The sequence below is a fragment of the Rousettus aegyptiacus genome, unplaced genomic scaffold, assembly GCF_014176215.1.
Source record: "Rousettus aegyptiacus isolate mRouAeg1 unplaced genomic scaffold, mRouAeg1.p scaffold_m13_p_8, whole genome shotgun sequence".
NCBI lineage: Eukaryota > Metazoa > Chordata > Mammalia > Chiroptera > Pteropodidae > Rousettus > Rousettus aegyptiacus.
Genome location: NW_023416311.1, coordinates 27473336 through 27499614, shown reverse-complemented (window position 1 = coordinate 27499614; position 26279 = coordinate 27473336). Strand labels below are relative to the sequence as shown.

Genomic DNA, 26279 nt, shown 5'->3' with positions numbered 1-26279 from the left:
ATTCTGAGTCATAAGAATATATTACCTACTAAAACTAAATCAAACATAAATTTAGGGGATGTGAAGCACAGCAGAAAATATAGTCAATAATAGTATAACCATGTATAATGCCAGGTGGGTACCAGGCTAATTAGAGGCATCACTTTGTAAATTATACAAATGTCTAACCACTATGCTAAACACTTGAAACTAACACAAAATAATATTGAATATCAATTGAAAAAAAAGTAAATTTAAACTGATGGTTAAGAAAACTGTGAGCAATCTAGACAAATGTTCCTGAAGAATATTATGAAAAAAAAAGCAAATAGAAAACTAAATGCAATTTCCATTTACATGAAATGTGCAGAACAGGCAAATCCACAGAGACAGGTAGATGAGTGGGGATGGGGCGTGACTGCTTAATGGGGACACCATTTCTCTTTGGGGTGATGAACATGTTTTGAAATAGGTAGTAAGGACGGTTGCACAACATTGTGACTATACTAAAAGCCACGAGACTGTACACTTTAAAACAGTTCAAATGGTGGATTTTAATGGGTATGAATTTTACCTCAATTAAAAAATAAAAGCAAACTAAAGGCACTTGGTTGACACCTAAAAAATGATAGTGTTGTTTTTGGATTATTCATTTATACGGAGCACTTCTTTCTCAGTTTCTCAGCCACTGCCAATCGCTGTGCATGGATGCACCACAGCGGAAGCTCTGATAGACATTCTGGTAGAAACTGAGAATAACGATGCAGAGCCACATGAAAAACAAGCTACAGTTGTGCCACCAAGGTAATAAACACATCTTCCCTCACACTCGATCCCTCCCAGGGTATAATATATGACTGACAGGAGGACAACAAGAAGCTGTGACCTTACGAAGCACAGTGCGTATTATTAATTATTCATAGAAAAAGGACCCGGAGAGAAATATACCAGCCTCTTGAGAGAGAATATCGGAGGCTTGGAAAATAGGGTGAGATGGTTTCTATAATTTTCATAATTAGATGTATATATCGTTTAAAAAGAGGGGCAACTCAAATGTCTAAAATTAGGAGCGAGACTGCACAGGTTACAGCCACATGATGCATACGGTTCCCTATTATCCAGGAGCGAGCAGATCATTATCTCACTCTGAGAAGGATGTTCTTGGTGTATTTAAGTGGAAAAGCAAGACACAAAATAACACGGATGACATGATCCCACTTTGTTTAAAAGGAAAGGAGGAAGATGGACGCTGACACGTTGAGTTGTCCTCCCCCACTCCCTTTTTTGCTAATCTCTATTCTCCACTCCCCCACCGTTCTTTTCAGCAATGAACATGTAATGCTTTTATGAAAGAAAAATGAAAGTTACTTTTTATGTTAAATGTTGCATGTGGATACAGACTGATTTTGAAGGCTCCAGTGCGGATAATTAGAATAGCTAAAGCCCAGGTAGATACCTGTATCAGAGAAGATATTCTAGATAAGAGAACAGAGGTCACCAATTCGGAGTATATCTCACACCACGGCCCAGTGCCATCTCCCTCAACTCTACCTTCCAAACGCTCTGGGCCACACTGACTACTCATAATTTCTTTTGGTTCCTCTGTACCTTTGGACGCACTGCTGTCTTTGCCTAGAACATCCTTCCTCTGACTTTTTCCCACAAACTGCTGCCTACCCTTGAGACAGAAAGTATAATTTCCTCATCAAACACCTTTCTCTGCTCCTCAAACAGTTAAATTATTTGTCACCATCTTTGATGTGTCACACTTTCATCCAGGCACCTGACTAATGCATTCTAGTTGCTCAATTTGAGGTCTGGCTTTAATTATTCAGGGCGAGGGGTGGGGGGAGGGCGGCTATCAGGTATCTCTTTGCAACCAGCACGATGCCTGGCACTCAGCATATGTTTTATTAGCTTTTGGGCGGTCAGTCCTGAGTCCTCTGGGTCGGCAAAGATGGTCTAAGAAAGCCTCTGTAGAGTTCCCCTACCTACCTGAGAGGGCCTGACATTAGCCAAAATGCCAACTCCTATCTCTTCTAAAAGGGCAGAGGCTTCCATAGAAGCTACATCTCAAAGAAGGTGGATTTGAAGATTTGCTGAAGAAAGGGACAAGTGGTATCCCCACTGCCCAGTGCGTGCCAAGCTGCTGTCCATCTACAGGTAACATGTGCCAGCTTGGGTGGGGAGGCCACTGTACTAGCACCATGGGCATGAGACTAAACAAGGCAGCCTCTACCTTCCAAGGGTCAATCACCAAGTTGGGGAAGGACAGGCCCTGAGGAGAATCATGGAGGGATGGGAGGGGCCACATATCAAGAGCAGAGACTTGGGTTCAAATCCTGGTTCTGCCACCAAACGGGACTGTGACAAGTTGTGGCTTCTCCAGGCCTCAGATTCCTCTTACTGAAAACACTGCAGCTTGGCCTCTGCCACCTCTCCCAGTGCCTTACACAGCACCTGGAACTTGGTTAACGTGCAGAAATAAAGAGGGTGTTCTCTAAAAGAACGAGGCTGTTAGGACACTGTGATTTCTGAGGCGCAGCAACACATGGTAGCCCACACTAAGACCAAACGGTGGATCGGACAGCTGAGGCCACAGAGCTTCAGAGGGAGCAGGCACTATGGCTGGAGAAATCAGGAAAGTCCTCTGAGAAGAGCTTAGCTCTAGTCTCAGAGATAAAATGGCTCAAGAAAGAAAGCCATGGAATCAGCAGCCGAGGGGCTCCTGGATAAGGCCCGCACAGCTGATGCAGATTGTGGCTCTGGCCCTGCCGGCTGGGGTGCATGGGGAAAAGGGCTTCAGTGGCCTCCTGATATACTTGCACAGGGAAGGAATTCCAGGATGGTGGCACTGGGAGTGGAGAGGGAAGCCCTCCAGGTAGGCCTGGCTGGGTACGTCAGAGGCTGGCAAGATGGCTAGCCCCGCCTGTCCCCAGCCCCAGTTCCGGTCCCTTTGCTAACTTCAATCCCTGGAGAAAGAAAGAACATTCCCACCCTTTCCATTCAACTCCAGGGATGGTTTCCAGAATTCCTGGGCAAACCAAGGTCCAGGAGGAGAAAAGGGAAACCCAAGGGGACTGAGGAAGACCCTGTGCAACTAGTCACTGCCCCAACATACAGTTTACAGATGTTCCTACTAGTTACATCTGGCCTGCTGGGGCTCAGCAGAGCCTGTCTCCCCACTGCAAGGTGCTGCTGCTCAGCCCGCACGGCTCCACACCTGAGTGCCCTCAACTGGCTTTACCCTACCTAGAGCTTCACACTGAAATTTGCACTTGGGAACTGATTCTTAAATAGGCAGAGTCGGTGGCTGGGGCCTTCCTGATTTCCGGTCCAAATCCTATCTTTTGGAGGCAATGACTTGCAGCCTGCAAATCCAGGACTGAAGGGGCCAGCAGTGCCCCTGCCCAACCAAGACCCCCAGGGAACGCCCTCAACTCTGCTGGTCAGCTCTCAACAGCACCCTCTTCATACCTCCAGGGCTTCCCTGCCAAGAAAGAAGTTCCATCCATACTTTGAGTACAAGTGTCCGGTGTCCCCCAGCCCGAGGGGCATCGGCACAGTCTGCTGCCAGAGACACTGTCTGGAACTGACCTTCTTCGGGCGGGCTCGTCCCGAGGAGATGAGTACGTGCACCCCATGGTTTCTCACTCCCAACTCTGGGACTTAAGGAAGAAGGCAGGTTACAGCACTCCCCTGGCAACAGGCAGGGAGCCAGCAGCTAGGAAGCTGGGTTCTGTTCATCCTCTACACAGTGCTGGTGGGCCGGTGATCTCTGAAAGTGCTCCTAGATACTCCAAAGTCCTCTTGGAATCTCAGATGAGCCCCTCCGTGCATCCGCCCCCAAGAGCCTGAGAACACTGCAACATCTGGCAGTTCCAGCAGGGAGGAACCAGGGCTCCAGGCTGAAACCTCCCGTGATCCCCTGCGTTTGGGCACACACCCCTCCTCCTTCGGTATGGACCGAGGGAAGGAGAAAACCTTCCCAACCCCAACTCGGGTCTCCTTGGAAACTGTTTATATCAGAGCCCTTTCTCTCCATATCCTCCCCCTTTCCCACTTGAAAAAAAATAAATAAATAAAAGGAAGTCATGGTGGCTGAATAAAGCTCTTCTAGACACTAGAAAGCAATTATGTAGGTTGCTATGGCAGGGCCTCTCTCCATAAAGGAAGCTGCATTGAATCTACTGCCAGGGCGCCTCAGGATGATATTAAATTAGATCTGGTTCCTGTCTTCCTCCCCACAAAAGAACTGTGGGCAACAGAGCCTAAGACCTGGGAGCCTATGTCACCTGAGAGCATACAGGGTGCTGTGAAACCAGCACATCTCACTCTCCCATTGCACATTGGGGATACTGCCTGGTGAGGTGGTCACCGCATTCGCAGCTGAGATGCTTCATCTTAAGGAGCGCCCCGTCAAAGAACCCAAGTACAAACAGCCCATCGTGAGAGGCTGCAGCTGGCCCAGGCTCCAAGCCCAGAGACCACACGGCTCCAGAATGGAGCGCAAAAGGTTCCAATTAGGCCCCACCATTCCTAAATTGGGAGCAGGAGTCTCTCCGGTTCAGGCTTCAGAAGTCGACTGGAGCCTGCTGCGTGAAGACAAAAGGGAGGGTGGACAAAAGCACTGAGTCACTTGGACAGAGATGAGCCAAGATGGTCCCATGTGATTCATTTTGTTTCCAGTTCCAGGCAACACTCAGAAGGATTTCTGAAAACTACAACTCAGAATTTAATTTTCTGCACAGTGGAACTGATTTCTTCTGGGACTTTCCCCTATCCATAGTGACACATGGCACAGTTGCTTTTGAATGGCTCTCCCCAGAGCCCAGTGTGTGGCAGCAAGTTCTCCAACCCCCAGGGTAGCAGGCCCCGACTGTTAGAGAGGGGATGAGCACTGAGACTGGATACACGATGGCCACAGAGCTGTGGGGCAGGCTGGCTGGCACAAGACCAACATTGACTTTGAGGCCTCTACCACAGGAAGATGGCTCCCCCAAGCGGGACCAGATTTCTCTACTGTGGGCAACACAGTTTCAGAGACTTGGGGCAGAAAGTTAATGGTTTGGAAGAGCTGCCTTTGGTGAAAGCAAAGTGGTTCACCAGAGCTTAAATAAAAAACAGCATCTCTCTCCACTGACAGGGCCAAGAAGTGATGAAGAGCAGTGCAGAAGGTGCTTCCTGCGACGGAGGCCTATAGGAGGCAGGTTAAAGCAGGCGTGGGAGGCCACAAAAAGGAATAGGATCTACTAGTTACTGAGTGCCTACTGTATGCCAACTAGTATTCAAGGAGAATGAGGCTCCAGTGTGAGCTGGCAACTCAACTACAGACCTGTGAAAGTTCACGTCCACTCCCGCTGAGCATGGTGTGTCCGTCTGTCTCACCCTCTCAGTCAAGGCACAGAAAGAAGTCCAGGGTCTGTCCCCAGGCATGTTTGGAAAGCACAATTCACAGCCCTTCTCAGAGATCCTAAGTCCTTGTCATTTGGGGTGCTCTGGGGCTTGAGTGGGCTGCTATTAACCTCATATATCCCCCTCCCAGGTAGCCTTCAACATGTATCCATGGACATGCAGACCAGGACCCCACACCCTGCCACAGCAGCCCTGCCCGCCTGCCCTCCCAACACCACAGGACGCTCTCTGGCCTTTCTCCTGAGCCCTAAAGACCACTGGGCAGTAACTGATCCTGTCAGGTATTAGGCGGGGCTGTTGCTATTGTTCAGGAGAGAGCAGAGACTGAGGTCCAAGAAACTGCTCAGGGATCTTCAGCCCATCAGTAACAGAAAAAGCCGCATTCTCTGACACTGGGATGACTTGGTTTTTGTCACAAAGTGACCCTGCCTTTGTGTACAAAGGGAAAAGGGAAAGAAAACAGGGTGGTAGGGTGGGCAACAATGGGGCTGGGGTGGGGAGTTAGCAGAAGTGAGGGGGAAAGTGTGGGAAGAGAAATCTTGAGACACCAGCACCAAGTGCCCTGATGATGCCCAGCAGGATCAATAGGTCTAGGACACTCAGCTTCTGCATCGCTCCCAGACAGCCCGCTTTCGAAGCTGCAGGTGCTAGCTAACCAGAATGGCAAAACCACCCCAATCTCATCAGGAGACAGGAAAGAAGGTAGGTGAAGTCCCTTAGTGGTCAGGTGGCAGCAAAAAACCCCCGCCTGTGCCTGCAGGGTGTGAGCAATATTCTGAACCCATTTCCTTCCCATTTCACTGATATTGGGAGCCTTCAGGCATGGCATACTCTCCATGTTCACAGAGGCCTTCTCCGCATGCTTTTCTCTCTGTAAAACTCATTCGTGTTTCTATTTTCACATTTGACAGAGCCAGGGACCTCTCTATAGAGTTATATGTGGAAAAAACTCTAGATCACTTTCCACCTGTCAGCACTTAAAAGATAAGGATGGACAGAAATGATGCCAACAGCCTTGACTCCTGGCTTTTCTGACTCTTCTGTCCAGAGCAAGTCCCTAAATAAAGATCACATAGGAGAATGAGCTCTTTTGTGGCTTTTCAGAGGCCACCCCCAGTGGGATGCAATCAGCAATATTCAGACTGTGAGAAACTCTGTGAAGAAATTATCAGGTTTCTTCAAACATCCTTCAAAGGAAAAACAGGAATAGAGGGAAAGTCCATGAACTGAGAGATTTCCCATTACATTAAGAAGCTGCCAGGCACAAAAGGCTGTAGCTACATAATTCCATTTGCATAACATTTGGGGAAAACTAACAGGGACCAAAATAAAGTCAGTGGTTGCTGAGGTGGAGGGGGGTGGGTATTGACTGCAAAACGACCTGGGATCGAACTTTTTCGGATGACAGAATATTCCATATTTTGGTTATAACACTAGTCATACAATTGTATACATTCATCAGGATTCATCAAACTGTATACTTAAACAGTGAATTTCATTTATTTTTTCTTAAAAGGTGGATTTTATTGCATGTAAATTATACCTCAATATACCTGATCCCTTTCCTACCCCAGAGAGGGTCTTATAAGATTAATCAATTGTAATGTAGGGGTCTTGTCTAGATCCTGAATTTCTTTTTAAAAAAAAAAGGTTTGAAAATTTTTATCAGTCAACCAGGGAACTATGAATAAATGCTGATTATCTGAAGATACTGAAGCTTACTGTTGACTTTCAGGAGTATGGCATTAAGTTATGTTTAAAAAGGGGAGTCCTTCATAGCAGCATTATTCAGTGGCCAGGGCATGGAAGCAACGGAAGTGTCCTACGACAGATGATTAGTTAAAGAAGCTGTGGTACATATATACAATGAAATATTACTCAGCCATAAGAAGATATCACTTATATATGGGATATAAGCCTAAAAGCACCATATGAATAGGACAAACAGAGACTCATGGACATGGACCATAGACTAGTGGTCACCACAGGGTAGGGGGTGAGGAAGGAGGGGGAAGGTAGATGAGGTAAAGGGGGTCACATATAGTGGGGTAGGGGGAAGGCGAAGTGGGTAAAGGGGATCAAATATATGGTAGCTGAAGGGAACTGGACTCTGGGTGGTAAACACACAACAGAATATACAGATGTCAAATTATAATGTACACCTGAAAATTATATAATTGTATTAACCAATGTTACCCCAATAAACATAATTAAAAAATAAAAAATGAAAACAAATAAAAATAAAAAGGACTAAAATATTTTCATATTTCCATATAATTTCATAGAAAATATTTCCAATTTCCTATAAAATCATGTGATTTCTTTATTCATAATTCCTATGAATTATATGATTAATTATGAAATTATGTGATTGCTTTAAGATAATCTGAGCAGTGGGGAGGAAAAAGACAGCAAGACTGGTGAGGAGAGGATAATTGTTAAAATAGGGTAATAGGTGAATATGAGTTCACTCTTCTATATAATACGCTTTAGTGTTTGAAATGTTCCATAATAAAAAGCTTTGTTTTTCTTTAAAGCGCTCTCTGGCACCAGAAGTGACGCTGAGGTGTGGAGGGCGACACGACAGTGCTTCCCAGAGCAGTGAGTGCAGCAGAGGAGACCACACACAGCAGCCTGGGGGCCTGGGCCAGCTGGGGGTGGAGGCTGTGCTGCTGAGGCCCAGTCGAGGAAGGTGGCCCTGCTCAGCTCCAGCCACTGCTGGCAAACATCGCTGTGGGCCCAATGTGGCCACATCCTCTGAATTTTTTCCAAAAGAAGCCAGTTTTTTCATTTAAAAATTGTAAAATACAGTGTAAGCCAAACCCAGACTGTGGACCAATTTGTCTCAGAGACAGCCACACCATTCAAATTTAGCATTTACTAATTCAACAACCATTCTCTAGTTATCTTCAGTCTAACAGGCCCTGGGCCCAGATAGGGACTCAGACAGGAACGGGATGCTATCTCTGCACAATGGGAGGCAGCAACAGAAATAAATTCCCTTCCAACAAGAGGGGTGCTCCATGGAGAATGTTGTTATCACATGCATGAAGCAAAGTGTGTGGGGTGCATAGAGGGACCCCCAGGAGCTTCAGACTCCTGTGGGAATCATCACTGCCCTAGGCTCCCTTCGATCAGGAGCTGCCTAGCATAGAATGCTCTGTCCCAAGGTACAAACTGAGTGAAGGCTGAGGAGTGAGAGTGCTTATGAAAGAGCCACGTTCAAAATTATTATTATTAAGAGAACGCGTTGGTTGTAACTGCATTAGTCATTAATTGCTATTAAAAACTGTTCAAAAGACCTCTCCTGGGGGAGAAAAACATTTGTCAATTAGAAGGCTCAATATTATAAGATGTCAATTAATTTACAGATTCGACCCAATCCCAACTAAAATCCCAGCAGGTTTTTTTTTACTGTTTGTTTTTGGTGGACATTGACAAACTGATTCTAAAAGTTATATGAAGTGTCAAGGGCCAAAAAAAAACAAGAGAATCTTAGAAGAACAAAGCTGGAGGACTTAGCCTATGAGATATTAAATCAAGAGTTACTATATAAAATCATAGAAAATAGAACACTGTGGGGTTTGTAAAAGGATAAAAGATCAATAGAATAGTAAAAAAAGGTCTAGAAATCCACCTCCACACACACATATACAGTGGCCTGATTGATATGAACAGTAACACAGAAGTACAGTGAGAAAAGAATGACCTTTTTCAATAAATGGTGCTGAGTCGAATGAATACCCATCGGAAAAAAAATGAATCTTGAAGCTCCTCACACAATTCACCAGTGCCAAGTTGATTTCAGCTGAATGGCAGAGTTAAGTTTAAAAGCTACAACAATGACATTTACATTTAAAAAAAAAAAATTAAGAAAGAACCAACTTCCTGATGTTCTTTAAGAGTAAAGATCTTTTAAACTGGACACAAAAACATTAACCGTGAGGGTTAAGGTTAACCAAAGGATTGACAAATTGAATTAAGTTGAAGTCAAGACTTTCTGATCATTAAAGATATTAAGAAAGTACAAAGGCAAGTTACAGAAGAGAGATGATATTTACAATATATTAATCTAACAAAGGACTCATATCTGGAATATAAAGAACCCTGAAAAGACAAGGCCAATGACCCTATAGAAAAAATGGGCAGTCTTGAACAGACAGATCTTCACAAAGGAAGATATCTAAATGGCCAAAAACACATGAAAAAGATCATCAGAAAAACATTCAAAGAGGATACCACCTCATGCCCATTAGTATGGCTAAAATAAAAAGTTGACAAAAATAAGCACTCATGAGGACGGGAAGCTACTGAAATCCCACAGGCTGGTGGTGGGAGAGGACGCTGGGAAAGCGTTTGGCAGTGTCTGATGGAGCTGAACACAAACCTTCCCTGTGACCCACCAATTCCACTTCAAAGCACAGCCTAACAGAAATACATCCATATGCGAACCCAAATACACGCACTAGAATGTTTACCGCAAACTGGAAATGATCTTAATGTCCATCATAAGTAGAAGGAACAAATGACGGTTCATTCACTATGTGGAATACTGTGCAGCAATGAGGACGGAAGAACTGCATATAATATGAATAAACCTGAACGGTGTTGAGAAAAAGGCCAAAGAATGCAAATTCTGTGACACTGACATCACTCATCTACGTCACAAGTGTGGGTGACCTGGGGGTAGTGTGACTGGCAGGGGCGGAAAGGGCTCTTTCTTGACTTGAGAGCTTATGACATGCATTCATTTTGTGACAAAAAGTTAAACCACGCACTTAATGATGTGTGTACCTTTATGTTTGTATGTTATATACTTCACTAAAAACTTTACAAACAAAAACAAAGGAGGCCTTCCAGAACTGACCTTTCCTCTAAGCCCCCTGCCACCCGTCTCGTGCTCCTCATCTAAGTCGGCCCTGAGGACCAGAGAGAGGAGTGGTAAGTGGCCTAACCCTGCCCAGCACCGCTCTTGCTCAGCCTTAAAAAATTTCAATATATATTCTACTTCACTGTCTTCCTTCTAACAGCCTCGATCTCTCTTTTCTTTAGTTGCTCCCATCCCCAAATCTCCTAAATTTGGGTTTCACTAAACTCCCCAGCCCCATCGGCTATTCCTAGGGGAATCCTCTCCCTCCACATTTTGGCCTCTCCTGCTCCTTCTCAAACTTGCTCTTGAGCTTGTGCCTTGTCAGTCCCACCTTCAACTGTCCCTCCAGCTTCTCCATGCTCAACCAGGCCTTGGAGGCTCATCGGTTGTGTCTTCACTATATAGACAGGAACTCTCTCCGCAAGCCTCATCATCTCTCTTTGGATCACTTCCTGAAACAGCCCTCAGCCTGCCTCTAGCATCCCAACAGCCCTCTATCCAACTCCCAGGCAGCCCACATGGGGCCCTTCTGAAACCAGGGTCTGATCATTTCACTTTTCTACAGAACATGCTCCAATTGGGCTCCAGCCTGTCTTTCCCACACCCCCGGCTCCACTCCAACCTAAACACATACCTTCGCAATCGCACAAAACTTAGTATTGCCAACCCAACACATCACATGGTCTTTCTCCCTCTGGGCCTCCAATTGACCACCCATAGCCTGTCAAACTCCCACTCTAGGGACTGACTCAACTTAAATGCCTCCTCCTCTTGAAAGCCTTCCATAATCCCAAGTCAGAGCCTGTCCTTCCCTCCTGGGTCTCCCTGGCTCTTCACAAGTGTGTTTTCCAGCATAGCCCACTACAGATGAATCAGTTCTCGTGACTGCCCTTCCCACTGGACTGGAAGGCAGGGGCTCCATTTTATTGATCTGTCTGTCAAAAGGGCTTGGCATAAAGTCTTAAATAAAATTTGTCTGACTTGATGGATCCCACGATGTTGGTCAGGATTCCAACATCACCTCATGCCGCTTTATGCCACTCCTTTTACCAGAGGCTGGAGAGCTTCTACGTGCTATGCGTGTATTCCTGTCAACATTCTAGTCACAGTGTTGCTCCTGAGCTGGAACTGTGCCCACGTGGAGAGAGAGCAAAGTCTACTCTGCCTGGTGTATTAAACTCTCTCATCCCCACCCTGGAGGGCAAAGACTGTCTCAAGTACCCTCCTGGACTGATGCTGATTTGAGCTCAGAGAGCAAACTCCAGGCTCCATTAAGGGTCCACAGGTGGCATCTCTGTCAGCTACTCATAGATAATGACATCAAAGAGCATCTGGGCTACTGAAGTTCTGAAAGCCAAATGTAGACCGTTGGTCTAGGGCCCTGGAGGCCAGCATGTCTGGGGAGATTCACCTGCGCACACAGGCCCTCCTCCTGGATCCCCTGCATCAGCAGTCCACAACCTTTTGGTACTAGGGACCAGTGCTCCTGTGAGAATCTAATATCTGATAATCTGAGGTGAGGCTGAGGTGGCAATGCTAGCACTGGAGAGTGGCTGCAAATACAGATAAAGCTTTGCTCACTTTCCAGCCGCTTACCTCTTGTTGTGCAGCCCAGTTCCTAACAGGAAACGGATGGGTACCGGTCCAAAGCCCGGGGGTTAGGGACCCCTGGCCTGCATCTAGAAGTTCAGGCTTGGTGGGACTGATGATATGTGTCCTGTGCCTCCATGCTATTCAAAGTGCTTGCTGGTCAGACATAGTCGGTCTCACTGGTTTGGTTTTAAACTATATCCATGCTCAAAGGTTTAGACACAGCATCCCAGGTAACCAAGCCTAAAAAGCCTTCAGAGACCAACTATTAGGCACCATAAATCTTGGTGAGAATTCCTGAGATAGACTTGAGCTATGTAGTCCCCACACTGAGCCCTATCACATCCCACTGACCTGGTGGGTAAGGAAGCTCTGTGCTTTGGCAGAAATCACCTGTGCTCACTGAAAATAAGTGGTTAGGGACAATGACATGGGATTTATAGTGGGAGGCTTGTGGCCCAGTTACATCAGCTAAGTGACATCTCTGAGTCTCAAGTTTTCTCATCTTTGAAATGGGATATCAATATCTAACAGACTGATGGCAGGATGGCAAAGCGGGGAAAACATGGGGCATGAAGTTTACAGATCTGAGTTCAAAAGTCAGCTCTGCCACTTATAAGTTAGGTGGCCCTGAGTAAACTCCTCAGTCACGAGTGCCTCAGATTCCTCATCTGCAAAATAGAATTGTAATGCCTTCCTTGAGGGTCTCCTGTAAGGCTGGAGATGATAGCAATAAGAAGATAAAAACTAATAATACATACCATTTGAGGGCTCATCATGCACCAGGACCTAGGCAAATAGCTCTACAATAAATTGTCATTTAATTTTTACAACCCTGTGGAGGTTAAGTACTATTATTACCTCCAATTTACAGCTGAGAACATGGATTTCAAAAGATTAAGTAAACGGCAAACATCACATGGCTTCTATGTAGTAGAGTCAGTATTCAAATCTTAGGCACCCAACTTTAGGGTCCGGAACTTAACCACTGCACTGTAACTGTTTCCCTGTTAGTGTACACGTAAAATCCCTGGCCATTGCAGGTATTCAACGTGATATGATGAGGGGTGAGAAAAGCATTTGTATCGTGAAGGACAGACACAACACATACAAGGTTAAAATTTTATGATTATGAAGAAGGAAATACAGTTTTAATATCCTGGCAGAGAGAAACAATTAGAAGGTATAAAATACAAGAGCTCCCACAGTTTAGGAGTGTTATTTCAAGTCCATCTTACAAGGCCAAAAAAGCGACAGAGAGAACGATGGCTCCACAAGCTCCCATGGCACATCCACGTCCTCACTCGTGGTGGGAGCGGAGTGGGAGGGGCACTTCCGTGTTACAGACGAGGAAACGCAGGGCCACTGTAAGATGGGACCTGGACACTGGTTCCCTTGAGTAACACATTTTTTTCCATCAGGAATGCCCCTGTATCAGCCCCAGTTGGAACTGGCTGGACTCCAGCTCACCTGCCCATTCTCCCGTCCCTCCTCTGTCCCTCTGGTGGCAAAGCCCTCTCAGCCTCAGGGTGTGGCACCAGCTTCTAGGACCTTCGTAACATCACCTTCCAAAACACATCTCCTCAATCCCTCCACCAGAAAGAATTCCTTCTTTCTTAGAGTTCTGGGAGCCTGCAGAGACCTCCACTGGGCTGTGTCTCTCTCTGCCCAGTGATGAGATCACCCACCCTGCCTAGCACACGCTTCTGTTGCAGAGGCCCTGATTAGATAATGCACATGAAAGCACTTCATAAACCATTTTTAAAAAGTCTTTTTCAACATCTTGACTTCTCAGCTTCTTTAATGTAAAGTGCCACCTCTGTATTCCTGCGGCACCTAGCTAAGTGCTTGATGAAAAACACATTCTGACACAAATGCTAAGCAGCTACTATGGAACAATGCTAGAGGTGACATCATAAATATCACCTCTCTTGCCATTTGCAAGAGCTCCTAAGACTGGGGTTATTGCCTCCATACAGCAGATGAAGAAAATGAGGAAGAGTGAGGTTAAGGGCCTCACCCAGGATCTGCCCAGCACTAGGACTGCAAGCCCGAGGAACAGGAGACTTCATCTATCTTGTTCACGGCTATCTGGGACTTAGTTGGGCTTCAGTAAATATTTGCTAAGTTTTTTAAAATGTAAAACTAATGCTCTGTCAATAACAAGCCCTACAATAATGATAACAGTTTGGGCAATGTTATTTCATTATAATGTTAATGAGATGCCTTAGGAATTTAACTCTTGTTTTTATCAATTAGCCTATAGTAAAATTGGTTTTGTTAGCCTACCAACAACATTAAGTTAGGACTTATTACAAGAATTGCTGTCCCTGATTATCTGCTATTTGAAGACTATAATTTTCTAGGAAAGCAAACTGTTACCAAAACTGGAATTGAGAATTAGGACTTGACGTGAACCTAAATGCTCACCCTGCCCAACCAGGAGTTCTAGCCTGAGCATGGCCCCATATTCTGCACTTGAGACTTGCTCCTTGGTGAACTTGGGAGCCCCAAGGGCAGAACTGCGCCCTGGAGCTCTCCCGGCCACAGGGCTTGGCCAGGTAGGTCCTACTCAGACCTGCTGGCAATAACAAGATCTGGCTGCAGTGATGATACGGAACTCAATAGTGGCATAGACACACTTTCACCATCATTTTTCACATCTAAAAACTCTCTGTACTTTTACTCCCTTAATGTTTTTCTTTACACTAAATCATCTTTCAATTAAACTTTCTTAAAAGCAAGCTTTACGGAAGGTTTAAAAAATCGATAAAATACAAAAGTGTTAGTAAAGTCAAGCTGGATACTGTCTGTGATGACATTGTGACTTATAATAAGAAACATGTATTTGGCTTTCTCCTTTTTCTGGCACAGCACCTAAAACTTTTGAAAGTTCCTAAGTGATATGAGAGATAAAGCTATCTTCTATTATTTAAAAAGAGCCCCTTTCAGCCACACTGGAGTTTATGTCAATAAAGTGACTTTTGGAAAGCCATTAAGGATGGGGCCAGTAGCCAAGGTAACCAACCCTGTGATTAGAGGATTAGAATTTTCAACCCTATCTCTGACCTCCAGGAAGGAGAGAAGGACTGGAAGTTGAATTAATCCCCAATGGCCAATGATTTTAATCAATCGTGCCCATGTAATAAAGCCTCCATAAAAAACCAAAAGGATGGGGTTTGGAGAGCATCAGGGTTGCTGAACAGGTGAAGGTGCTGGAGAGTGGAGCGCCTGGAGAGGAGGGCACAGGAGCTCCGTGCCCTTTCCCCATCTCCTGCTCTACATGTGTATCTCTTCCATCTGGCTGTTCCTGAGTAATATCTGTATCAGAGTGAAATGCTCCAGTCTGCATTTCTCCCATGGCCTTCGGGCTAATAGCTCTGGCTATAGGTATGCACTAACTAGAGGGATTCTGCTTGAGGCTTGAGAACGTTGCATAAACAGCCTCTTGTCAGAAAGTGCCTCTCTGAAAAGGTGGGGAAATACGTATGAATTAATGATTGTTTATCAAAAATTTACAGGAGCCTCGAGACCTGACTCATATCAGAGGGGTCAATGGACCCACCGGGAACAAAGAGATTTAGAGATTTTTCACTCTTCCTTGGACCCCTGTCAGCAGCTACCTAGCTGATGGTCCTCACCCACCTCCTACCCTGCCCCTCCTCCCTTCCATCGACAGAAAAGACAACCGAATTTGGGATGCTCTTAAGATGGATTTGCAGAAGCGTTAAAGCCCTCCATCTTCTCAAGCTAGTACCTTCTCACTCAATAAAACGTTCCTTATTCCAAACTCTGACATTTTGAATTTTGGCATCAAACACATGAACCTTGAATCATTTATACTCTTTTAATAATAAACCACTAACCCAATAAGTAAACTGTTTTCCTGAGTTCTGTGAGCCGCTCTAGCAAATTAATCAAACCTGAGGTAGAGGTATGAGAACCTCTGATTTATAGCTGTTTGGTCAGAAGCACAGGTGACAACATGAACTTGCAATTGGCATCGTAGAGGGGTAGAGAGTCTTATGGGACAGAGCCCTTAACCTGCATGATCTAATGCCAACCTCAGGCAGATAGTGGTAGACCCAGTTGGTGTCACAGGAGTTGAAGAACTGCTTGGTGTATGGAAAACTTCCCCCACATCTGGTCACAGAAGCATTCAGAGTAAGTACTGAATGTAGAGGAAAAAATCAGAGGTTTCCTCTTATACCGTCACTCCTCAAAGTGCTAAGCTTGAGGTGGATCTCTTAATTTAAAAAAAAAAAAATTAGGAAGTGTTAGGTAATAGGGACATATACACATCAAACTGCAACCCTCTCCTTGTCATTGATGAAAACAATTAAAAGAAAATTGCAAAAGGAGTAATTGCTTTGCTACATGGTCCTGTGCAAACTGCATCTCCATGATCCCATGTGTACAAATGGTACCAGCTCCAGCTCTGCCATATGCAGAAGATCTTGGGCAGTGTCCTTAACATCCCTGAGCCTCGGGTCATCTATCTGTAAAACTGTGCCTTCCGCTCTGAATGGTTCTGTGAAGTTCAAATAAGGCAGATATAGATTTGAAGCGTAGTCTACCAATAAGGCAAAAGCCAAGACTTGACCCCAAATGCTATAAGGAAACTTGTGTCTCTCAGCTGGCTCATTCCTGACCGAGGCCCAAGTACCGAGTGCTGCTTGGACCAACAAAGACATCCAAGAGTTCTAGAACACTGAGAAAGAGTGTCACTTACATTGGCTGAATTTTAGTGAACTCAGGAATTTCGTCCTTTTTCTTCCTGAAGAGGAACCAGTAGGTAAGGAAACCCGCAATAAGTGAAAATAGAACCATGTCTGTCATGCTAAAAAGAGACACTTCTTCAGCCACTGTTTCGGACACGGTGGTGCTGGTATCTGTGTTGGAGTCCCCCATGTTGATCACGAAACTGTCAGGGAGAAAAATGACAAATGTCAGTAGGGAAGAGCAGGGTCCCCCTGAGGCCAGCTGGGCCACCCCATCCCCACCCCAAAAAGCTTCAGCCTGTGCCTCATGTCCCAAGGGATATAGGAACAGGCCAAGCACCAGGGCAGGAGCTCCCACTTCAGCGAGGTCCCCACCAGAACACAGCTGCAACCTTGGACAGGAACTGAAACAGTCAAGTGGCCCCCAGCCCAGCCCAGGGTGTACCTTAGGTGCAAGCTACAGCTGAAGCTAGGACTGTGGCCCTTGCAAACATAGAGAATGGAAACCACTGACTCCAAGGACTATCAAGCATCCTCCAGCCACATAAAGCACGGCAGAGGAATTTGTTTCCACATAACAAAGGGAATCTCGTCACCACAAACCCTTTCCCCAAATGTGTGGCAGGTTGGGGCTGCCCCCAAACCGTGCACATTCCTAAGGTCTTCAGGAAAGGCCCTTGGATGACTCCTGGGAAATAACCTCCGTGCCCTTGAACTATGTTGCCTGATAAGAGTGTCTCTGTATTCGTAGACAGTTTATGTCAGCAATGTCATTTAGGGTAAATGCCTGGGGCTCTAAATCACATCATGTCAGTTTGACCTCTGGGGTGCTGGAGACTGAGTAAGCAAGCTTTGAGATAGACACTGGTGCTCCATGGCTACAAGACTGACTCTTGAAAAAAACCCTGAACACCAAGGCTTGAGTGAGAGTCCCTGGCTGGCAATGCTTTATAAGTACTGCCAAATATGGTTACTGGGAGAATTAAGTGCTAGCCATGTGACTCCACTGGGAGAGGACAACTGGAAGCTAAAAGACAGATTTCCTGGTTTCTCCTGAACCCCCCTCTATGGAGCCTTTTCCTACACTGACTTTACTCTGTACCCGCCTGCCATGATAAACCATAACTGGTAGTAAAACAGATTTCTGAGTTCTGTGAGTCCTGGTGAATCACTGAACCAGAGAGTAGTCTTGGGGACACTCCCCGCCTCGCCAACACACCAGTTAGTTCTCCTGAAAGATGCTCAACTGGTCCTTCCACCACTGAAACTTCGCAGGTAGGTGGATGTGATAAGAGTCAACAAAGGTCAAATTAAGAGCACCTGAAACCTCAGAAGTACACTTATGCCATTTGTCAATAAGGCTGAACTCAGCTCTGAAATTGCATCATTCTATTTTGTAATCACTGCTTTTACCAACTGGATTGTTTTTACCATAACCCTGGCTCCCAGACTCAGTAAGAAATGCCTGTACTATCTCAGGAACTCAGGCAATAGGAGATTGCTTCATATTTGACTTCTGTTAGCTGTCACTGCCTCCAAGAAACCATAGGGCTGGCCCTGAACAAAGCATCCTAGCATCTAAGGACTCCTGCCATAAGCCCTGCCCTTCGGCAACCTGTTGGGAATGGGCCATTCAGAATGGGCCCTCAAGCTTCATTCTTTGCTTTCTCATTATCTGAGGTGCTTTCTAATGGCTGAGTTCTTGAAACAAACTCAACTTCTTTTTGATACCTTACATTAAAGAACAAACTTTAGTGTCCACAGAGAGTACTGTTTATATTTAAGTAGTAACTTATAAACACATTTAATATTCATTCAGTGTTAGTCATGTCTTTCTATCCAACCTTGTCAGTGTCATCTGTCACTCTCACAAGACATCTGTCAAGCTCTCATGAAACCATGGAGAGAGAGGACCTGCTGGGATGGATTCTGCAAGGACCACAAAATCATGAGGCAGCAGACACTCAGAGCCCTGCTGGAACCAGCTGGGGGTTGTGGTCAGGACTAATGTGCTGACACAAGAAAGTCCCCAGCTGGCATCTCTCAAAAGCAGCAGTCAATGGACGTCTGTGCCCTGCCCTGCTGCCCTTCTAACTCAGGTCACCCAGCCCCCTTACTCTACAGAGGGGGAACTAATGCCCACAAAGCTAAAAGACTGTTGACACATATGAAAGTTGATTGCACAACTCAGGAGAAAAAGCTCATTCCTGGCAGGTGGCTTCGAAATGACGGTGAGCTGGTGACAAGGGAGACTGCAGTAGGCGCTCACGCAATCCCATTCTTTCAATATCGTTTGGTTCAAGCCACCCAGACCACTGCAATGGGCTCCTAACAGGCCCTTCTCCACACAGTAGCCAGAAGGATCCTTTGAAAAAGTCAATCAGATCACGTCACCTCCCTAAACCCTCAAATAGCTTCATACTTAGTAAAAAATCTAAAGTCCTTACCTGGCCTATAAGCCCATATGATCTACCCTTGGATACCACTCCCACCACATTTCTTACCACTCTGCCCTCTCCTCACACCTCACCATTCACACTGGTCTCCTTGCTACTCCCCAAGCCTCCAGGTCTCCTTGTGCCTCAGGGCCTTTGTACATGTTAACATATTGCTCAGGGTTCTCTCCTTCATTTCCTTCAAGTCTCCACTCGGATGTCACCATCTGATGAAACTATCCATGGAATGAGTGAAGGCAGTCAATGAATACATTATGACTCAGAGAGACTTTGCCTTACTGTAATATCTGGTCATTCTCTCTCCCCTTGCCCCATCACGGCACTGATCACTACCTTACATTACACATTTGTCCCCCACTGGTCATCTCCCTGACCACAGGGTCAGCCCGCAAGGGGAGAGACTTCACTTTGAGCACAGCATGGCAGATAATGAGCACCTAGTACCAATCCATGAATAAATAAACATGTGATTCTAGAGTAGCTGGATTAGCAAAGTGTAGCATAAGATAATGGAGTGGTTTTATGATCTGAAAAGCACAACACAGATACATCATTGCAACAGTTTGTGAGGCTATGTCCACTCTTCCTCACTCTTGTTCTCACACCTGCAGTTAATACTTCTTGCAGCATTTCAGGCCTCTCTGTTTTAGTAAGGACACCACAAATTCCTGCACCCCTGCAGAAACGACCAGGCACTCCCACTGAGAACGTGACTGACTCTCCAAAGCAGGTGGGGTTGGGGCTCAGGCCTTGAAGCCCCCACCAGCACAATGGACACTATCAGCACGTAGACCTGGGGTCGCAACAGAACCGAGAATGTCCCCAAACAGCTTTGAGTCTGAGGTGTGAAACTTCAGACAGACAAGAGCTGCATAGGAGCAGTGGGAAGGACCTGACGTTCATTTATATGAGGACAATCTATAATGCAGAATCTGAGGACCCAAATGGGTAAGCAGCTCACTTGAGTGACAAAACTAGAAAGGGGACCCCAGCTTCCCAGGGGAGGGCTGTGTTCAGTAACTGTCTGAGTACAAACACCTATTGGACATGTGTCTCTCCCCTACTCTGTGAGCTCCTGAGGGAAGAATAGGCTCATGGGCTCCTCTGAATCTGGCATATGGTGAGAACTTAACCTGGGAGAAAAGACCTTTACCTTATACTTCCCACACTAGGATACAGAGCAGAGTGCCTGGGGGCTAAGGCTGTGAACAAGCTGTTAAACCATACTACGATCTCACAGAAGGGCCCTTTTCACACACAACCACCCACCTCTCCAGTCTGCACCTCTGTATCCCTGCCCTAGAGCCTTTACATGCGCCTGAGATGCTCTTCCTCTAGTTGCTTCATACTCAGTCTGCAGACCTCAGCTTGACTGTCACTCCACAGGTCACACTTTAACAAATTGCTTGGCACATAATCCAGTTCTCAATAACTACCCACAGAATGAGGGAAGGCAGTCAATAAGTACATTATGACACAGAATGTAAAATTTGCATGGATTGATAACTTGAAGCATGCAGACTTATAACAAATTTGGCTGGCAGTGTGCCCATTTGACAACCCCCTAGGACAAAGATTCTAAAACTTTCTCAGTTCACGGAGCCCTTGTAAAATTTTCAGTAAAATTCTCACGGCATTCTAAACTCAAAGCAATACCTAATAGATCCATCTGGGAAGTAGTTGGGTCTAAACAACAACTAAAAACCCCGCTTTGTAGACAAAAAGTCATCAAGAGAAATGTAGAAGACGTAACATTGAAACTAAACCACCCCAGCGAGTACTAACATGGACAGATGTGGACTTTCACTGTGTTAGAAAATCAGGTACTTCTGGGAGTCTGCTATGGTGTGCTGAGGCACCTCGGCAGTCTGGGAACCAGGACCCTATGACATAAAGTCACTGTCCTCTGCTGTCTGACATATTTTGATGGGAAAAATTTCAAGTGTGGCAAGGTGACCCAAGACTGCCTGAAGTCCCCACCGGCACTCCAAGGACACAGACTATGGGGGAGCCCTGTGAGATCTTTCTGCCCTGTGAATCGCTTCCTCTGTCCAGGTTTATTATAAAGGAGGAACATCAGCCAGCGCAGAGCTTATGGGACCAAACATGACATTTGTCAGTAACAGAAAAAAAAAAAAGAAAAGAAAGAAAAACAAATGGACAAGAAAAAACAGAAAGCGTAACTTCTTAACTAGACCAGGTTCTTGACACAGCCCTGCCACCAGCTGGCTGGGCCTCTTTCCCGCAGTAGACTTTGATGTCCCCATCTGTAAAATTAGGCACAGAAAAAGAGAGTATGTCAAAAGACCACCTGAATAGAACAGCACTGATTTGATCTTTTTTTATAAATTAGGTCTGTCCATAAGTTTTCATTTTTATTATAAAAGACAAGATACATATAGAAAAAGGCATAGACAGACAGACAGGTGCTATTCCTCCTAAATTTCAACAGTTGGCCAGTTCCTGCTAATGCTGTGGGCCACAGTTAGCAACTCCAGTCCCAATGCCAATCAGCAGGCAGAGCAGGTGGGCAAACTGCTGGCTGCTTAGGCCAGGGTCAGTGGTGGAAGCTTTGCCAGCTTCTGAAAAAGCAAACAAAGCAAGAACAGAAGGGCCCTTTTCCCACCCAATTGTTTACAACTTTGGAGCACAAAATTACCTTCCAGGAGGTCCCTGGGGCTTTCATTTACTATATGCAGCTTCTGGTGAGTAAATAAGACTGATCAACCAACCCAGCACTGACATCAGAGTAAGCCCATCACCTGATGCAGCAACAAGGAAGGAAGCCAGGTGATTTTAGTCAGCCTCTTCAGCATGCAAATCACCCAACGGCAAACGGTTACTATCACCTCAGATGAGGGTCTGGCAACCATCCCACAGCTGCAGTGGGAATAGGGTCAGCTCAGGTTCACAAACCTCTACTAAGGTTTAGTTGCTTCAACGTGAGGGGAAACCTCAAGGAAATAGTCTGTTCTTGCCTAACAGCTCATCCTCCACAGACTGAGAGATGCTTAGGGGATAGTACCTCTCCAAGGCAGCCTGCTAAAGAGCAGTGTTCAAAAGAGCAATTGGAACAGATTCTTTTCTAGCTAGAGTGTCCACAAACTTATCATCCAAGCCAAGATGTGGTTGATATGGATTTCTTTGGGTTTATCCTGTTTGGAATTCTCTAGGCTTCTTAAATCTATGAAGTTGAGGACTTTTCAGCCATTACTTCTTTAAATGCTTTCTCTACCCCACCCTCTTTCTCTTCTTCTTCTGGGACTATAATGACATAAATGTGTTTTCTTATTAGTCCCACAAGTCCCTGGGCCACTTCAGTTTTATCAGTCTAGTTTCTGTTATGATGGATGTTCTTTCTATCTTCAAGTTTATTGGTGATTTCCTCTGCCTTCTCCATTCTGATGTGGAGCCATATAGTGAGGTATTTTAGGTACTGTATTTTTCAGTTCTAAGATGTCTGTTGGCTCTTTATATCATATATGATTCCAGCATCTCTGTCATCTTAATGTTGGCATCTGTTGATTGTCTTTTCCCATGCAAGGTGAGATTTTTCCTAGTTCTTAGTACGGTCAGTGATTTTTTTAAATTGTATCCTGAACATTTTGGGTAGTATGACTCTCTAAATCTTATTTAAATCCTCTTTCATCGGGCCTCCTCTGCCACCGTGCTGGTTGGGGATGGAGGGCGCCAATCCATTGCTGTCATTTATAGGCATATCCCAACAGTTACAATGTCATGGAGAGGTGCGGTGTGGAGATCTGAGGACAAAGTAGGTAAGATGGTCCAAAATAGTCAAAGAGGTTGCACCAACATCTGAGCTGGGTCATGGAAAATGAACAGGGTCCACCAATCAGATAAAAGAGATAAGAGAAGTTCCAGACAGAAAAAGCAAGTATCAAGGCCTAAACCATATAAGATCAGTAGCTACATAATCTGGTGTGACTCAAGTGTGGCACAATGGGATGCATTTGTATGTATAAGGGTGGTAAGTAAGAGACAAGCCTTTGGGGAAAGACTGAGACCAGTGTGCAAAGGGCCCAGGAGCCCCCTATGTGGCTAAGGTCTTTGGGCCCTGGACAGCTGGTGATGACAGGGCAAGGGTGTGACATGATTAGAAAGAACTATGCCATAGGGTGGCAACCCTGTACAATGGTGGTTGTACCCACAATATCAATACAGTCATGGAGCCCTGAACAAGGAAGTCTATATAGGGCACGCTCAGGCCACCATTCCATAGCAAATGCCCAACCGCCCCCAGCTAATGATCTTTCCTACACATAACAGGGTGTGTTATGGAGACACATGACTCGTATTGTGTCTGATCCAATGACGTGAAAGAGGAAGGCAGCTAGGAAAGCTGAATCTATGAAAGCATGATTCAGCGAGAAGCAGGGGGAAGAGCCAGCTAGCACTACTTAGCACAAATAGAGCCGACAAAGCTGCACAGGGGCTGACCACTGGAGCTGCAGCTGGTCGTGGAGAGTCATGTGGCTTACTTGTTTCAATCTGGGGCCTCCTCCACCTGGCCTGAACGCCAAAAGTTCAGGTGCATCCACAGTTCACCTAAGCCCTTGGCAATGTACTCCAGGGCCTTTTGTGGGTATAACTTAATAACATTATTAAAAGTTAGCACAGGGCAATTTATGGGCACAAGATACTTCCAACAGTTCTGTAAGACAATAGAAAATATATATATTAACCTCTGTCTCCTGCTCCTGGCACAGAACTCCTAAAATGCTTTGAATTTCCTGTTCTAGTGAGGCAACTCTGGGTAGGCTCCTGGATGGCTCCTGGATGGGGGCTGGTTACCAAAAAGACAAAGCCATGAGAAGAAGCTTGGGATTTTTAGCCCCATACCAACATTCTCCAGAGAAAAAAGAGGTACTGAAATGGAGTTAATAACCTCCCTAAAATCCCAAGAGTATGGCATTTGGAGAGCTTCCAGGTCAGGGAACACATCTACCTACTGAGAGGGTGATGCACTCGAACTCTACAGGGACAGAAGAAGCTCCTGTGCTGGAGACCCTCCCATACCTCAGCCTGTGTATCTTTTCTTTTCATCTGCTGTTCATTTGTATCCATTATCAAATCTTTCAATAAACTGATCAATATAAGTAAATGTTTTCCGGAACCACTCTAGCAAATTAATTGAACCTGAGAATAAGGTCGTGCGAAACCCCATTTGTAGCCTATCAGTCAGAAGCACAAGTGGCAACCCAGAGTGCAACTAGCACCTGAAGTGGGGTGGGAGCAGTCTTGTGGGACTAAGCCCTTAACCTGTGAGATGTGCCGCTATCTCCAGAAAGAGAGTGTCAGAATTGAGTTAAATTGTAGGATTCCCAGCTAAGGTAGCAGAAGATGAAGGGCTGGGAGTGTGGTAGTGGTGTGAAAGTAAAGCAGAGACTCAGGAGGAAGGACTGGGTTTTTCTAACACAAGTCATACTGGTTCATCCTCCTTTGCCTCAATTAATTTTGAATACAAATAAGGAAAAGAGAAACACAGGAAGCTGAGGACTTGCCTTAGTTTTCTCAGGTGCTGGACAGACCCATTCTGAAGGCTGCTTCTGCCTCTAGCACAGAGGAATAAGGGGTGATAAGAATCCCGAGGGAGCAATCAGACACTCTCTCTCTCTCCCCACCCCACCACACACACACACACACACACACACACACACACACACGCAGGCAGGGCATGCCACAGTTCACATGGCACATCCATGCAGCAAGGCTGTGGCACAGACAATGATTCACCACCACCCCCCTACAGGAATGGAGCAGGGAGATACCTGTATGGCCTCCTGAAGTGAATACGCAATGAAGGCTCATTAATAGAGGTGCAGATAGGCTCCACACTTAGCATCAAAGACAAAGTGGCACACAACCAGAAAGAGTCCGCAGGACAGAGCAGTCCCAAAAACATGTCACATGAGAGACAGTAAAGGTACTGGAAAGGTTTAATACTCCAAAGAAAAGATTCAGAGGCTGCTGATCAATTCTTTAAGTACTGAGAAAAATAGGAGGGGGCGGCCCCAGAGTGCAGAAGTGGGGCCTGGTAATGGAGAGCAGAGATATACATACTCCCTAAGAAGAACTTTCCGTCAAAGACGTCTGGAAAGAGAATGCGCTACTGTGAGGCATGGCTCCCGATCACAGCAGATGTGCCAACAGAACGCTGGGTAATCTGGGTTTAATGACAGAGCGTGCCTGACACCCGGGTGCCTGGGAAACAGACCAACTAAATTTATGTTCATTAAACTGAATTGGCTGTTTGGTGACAATGCCAGGGAAAACTCCAAGTCTCTGACCTGAATTAATCCTTAAATACTGAATCCTGTATCTCTTTTACTGAACCCTTTGAACACACACACACACACACACACACACACACACATAGTTCTAGCTTACATTAAGTGAGCTACCAAAAAAGCAAGGGCAAACATCGTACACAGTGATATGCGACCCCCACAGCATATCCTACAGGCTCAGGAAAGAGAAGAAACGGGAAGACTTAGGGCAGGCCTCTGAAAAAAAAAAACAGAAAGGGGAAGTACTAATTCTTTCAATTAAAAAAACTAGTCCTTAGAGCAGTCTGTGCTTCACATAGACTGGCTCTCAGCTTTCACAAGGAGTTTCTTCCAGGGTAAATGGCCTTCTGGCTCCCCCAAACACACCATCATCACGTCCATGTTATGTCTTTTAAAGTCCAACTCAGTCTGTACAGATACAGATGCTGCTCCCTAATGGTACTTTCTTTGCTCCTCCTAGCTCCAAGAGGGAAGATTTCATACCTGCAAACTGTAACAGAGAGGAAAAGAAATGCCGGACTGTCGGCCGCCCCCACCCCCCCAGGCACCTCAATGACCAGTTGGGCCAGGAAGTCCAGCCTCTTCCTGTACAGTCTCCAGTGACAAGGGGCTTAACACTTCCCAGCCTTGTCTCCTTCTGCTCAAATTTTCATGTCTCTCTAGAGTTCTCCTTCATTTTTTCCATACATGTACTTACTATACATACACATATACAAACACTCATACAAAAAGCAGATAAAATATATTCTACTTTGTAAAACATTTTTTCATGTTGCTAGAGGATCCTTTATAATGACATTTTCTTTGGTTGCCCAATAGTCCACTGATTTACCATTATTTACTTAAGTACTCTACTTTTCATGGAAATATTTTTGATTACATAAATACATATGGACATGAGGGAGAAAAGATGAGAAAAACATGGCTCTAGTCCACAATA

General features: G+C 45.5%; 1 protein-coding gene across 1 annotated transcript in view; it reads right to left on the bottom strand.

Annotated features, from left to right (window-relative positions):
- LOC107511800 (NADPH--cytochrome P450 reductase) overlaps positions 1-26279 on the bottom strand; it is a 58697-nt gene that overhangs the window by 16077 nt on the left and 16341 nt on the right. The window contains exon 2 of the mRNA XM_016146543.2: positions 16587-16778. Coding sequence (XP_016002029.1) covers positions 16587-16765 — 179 coding nt within the window. The 5' untranslated portion in view covers positions 16766-16778. The remainder of the gene's footprint in view (positions 1-16586; positions 16779-26279) is intronic.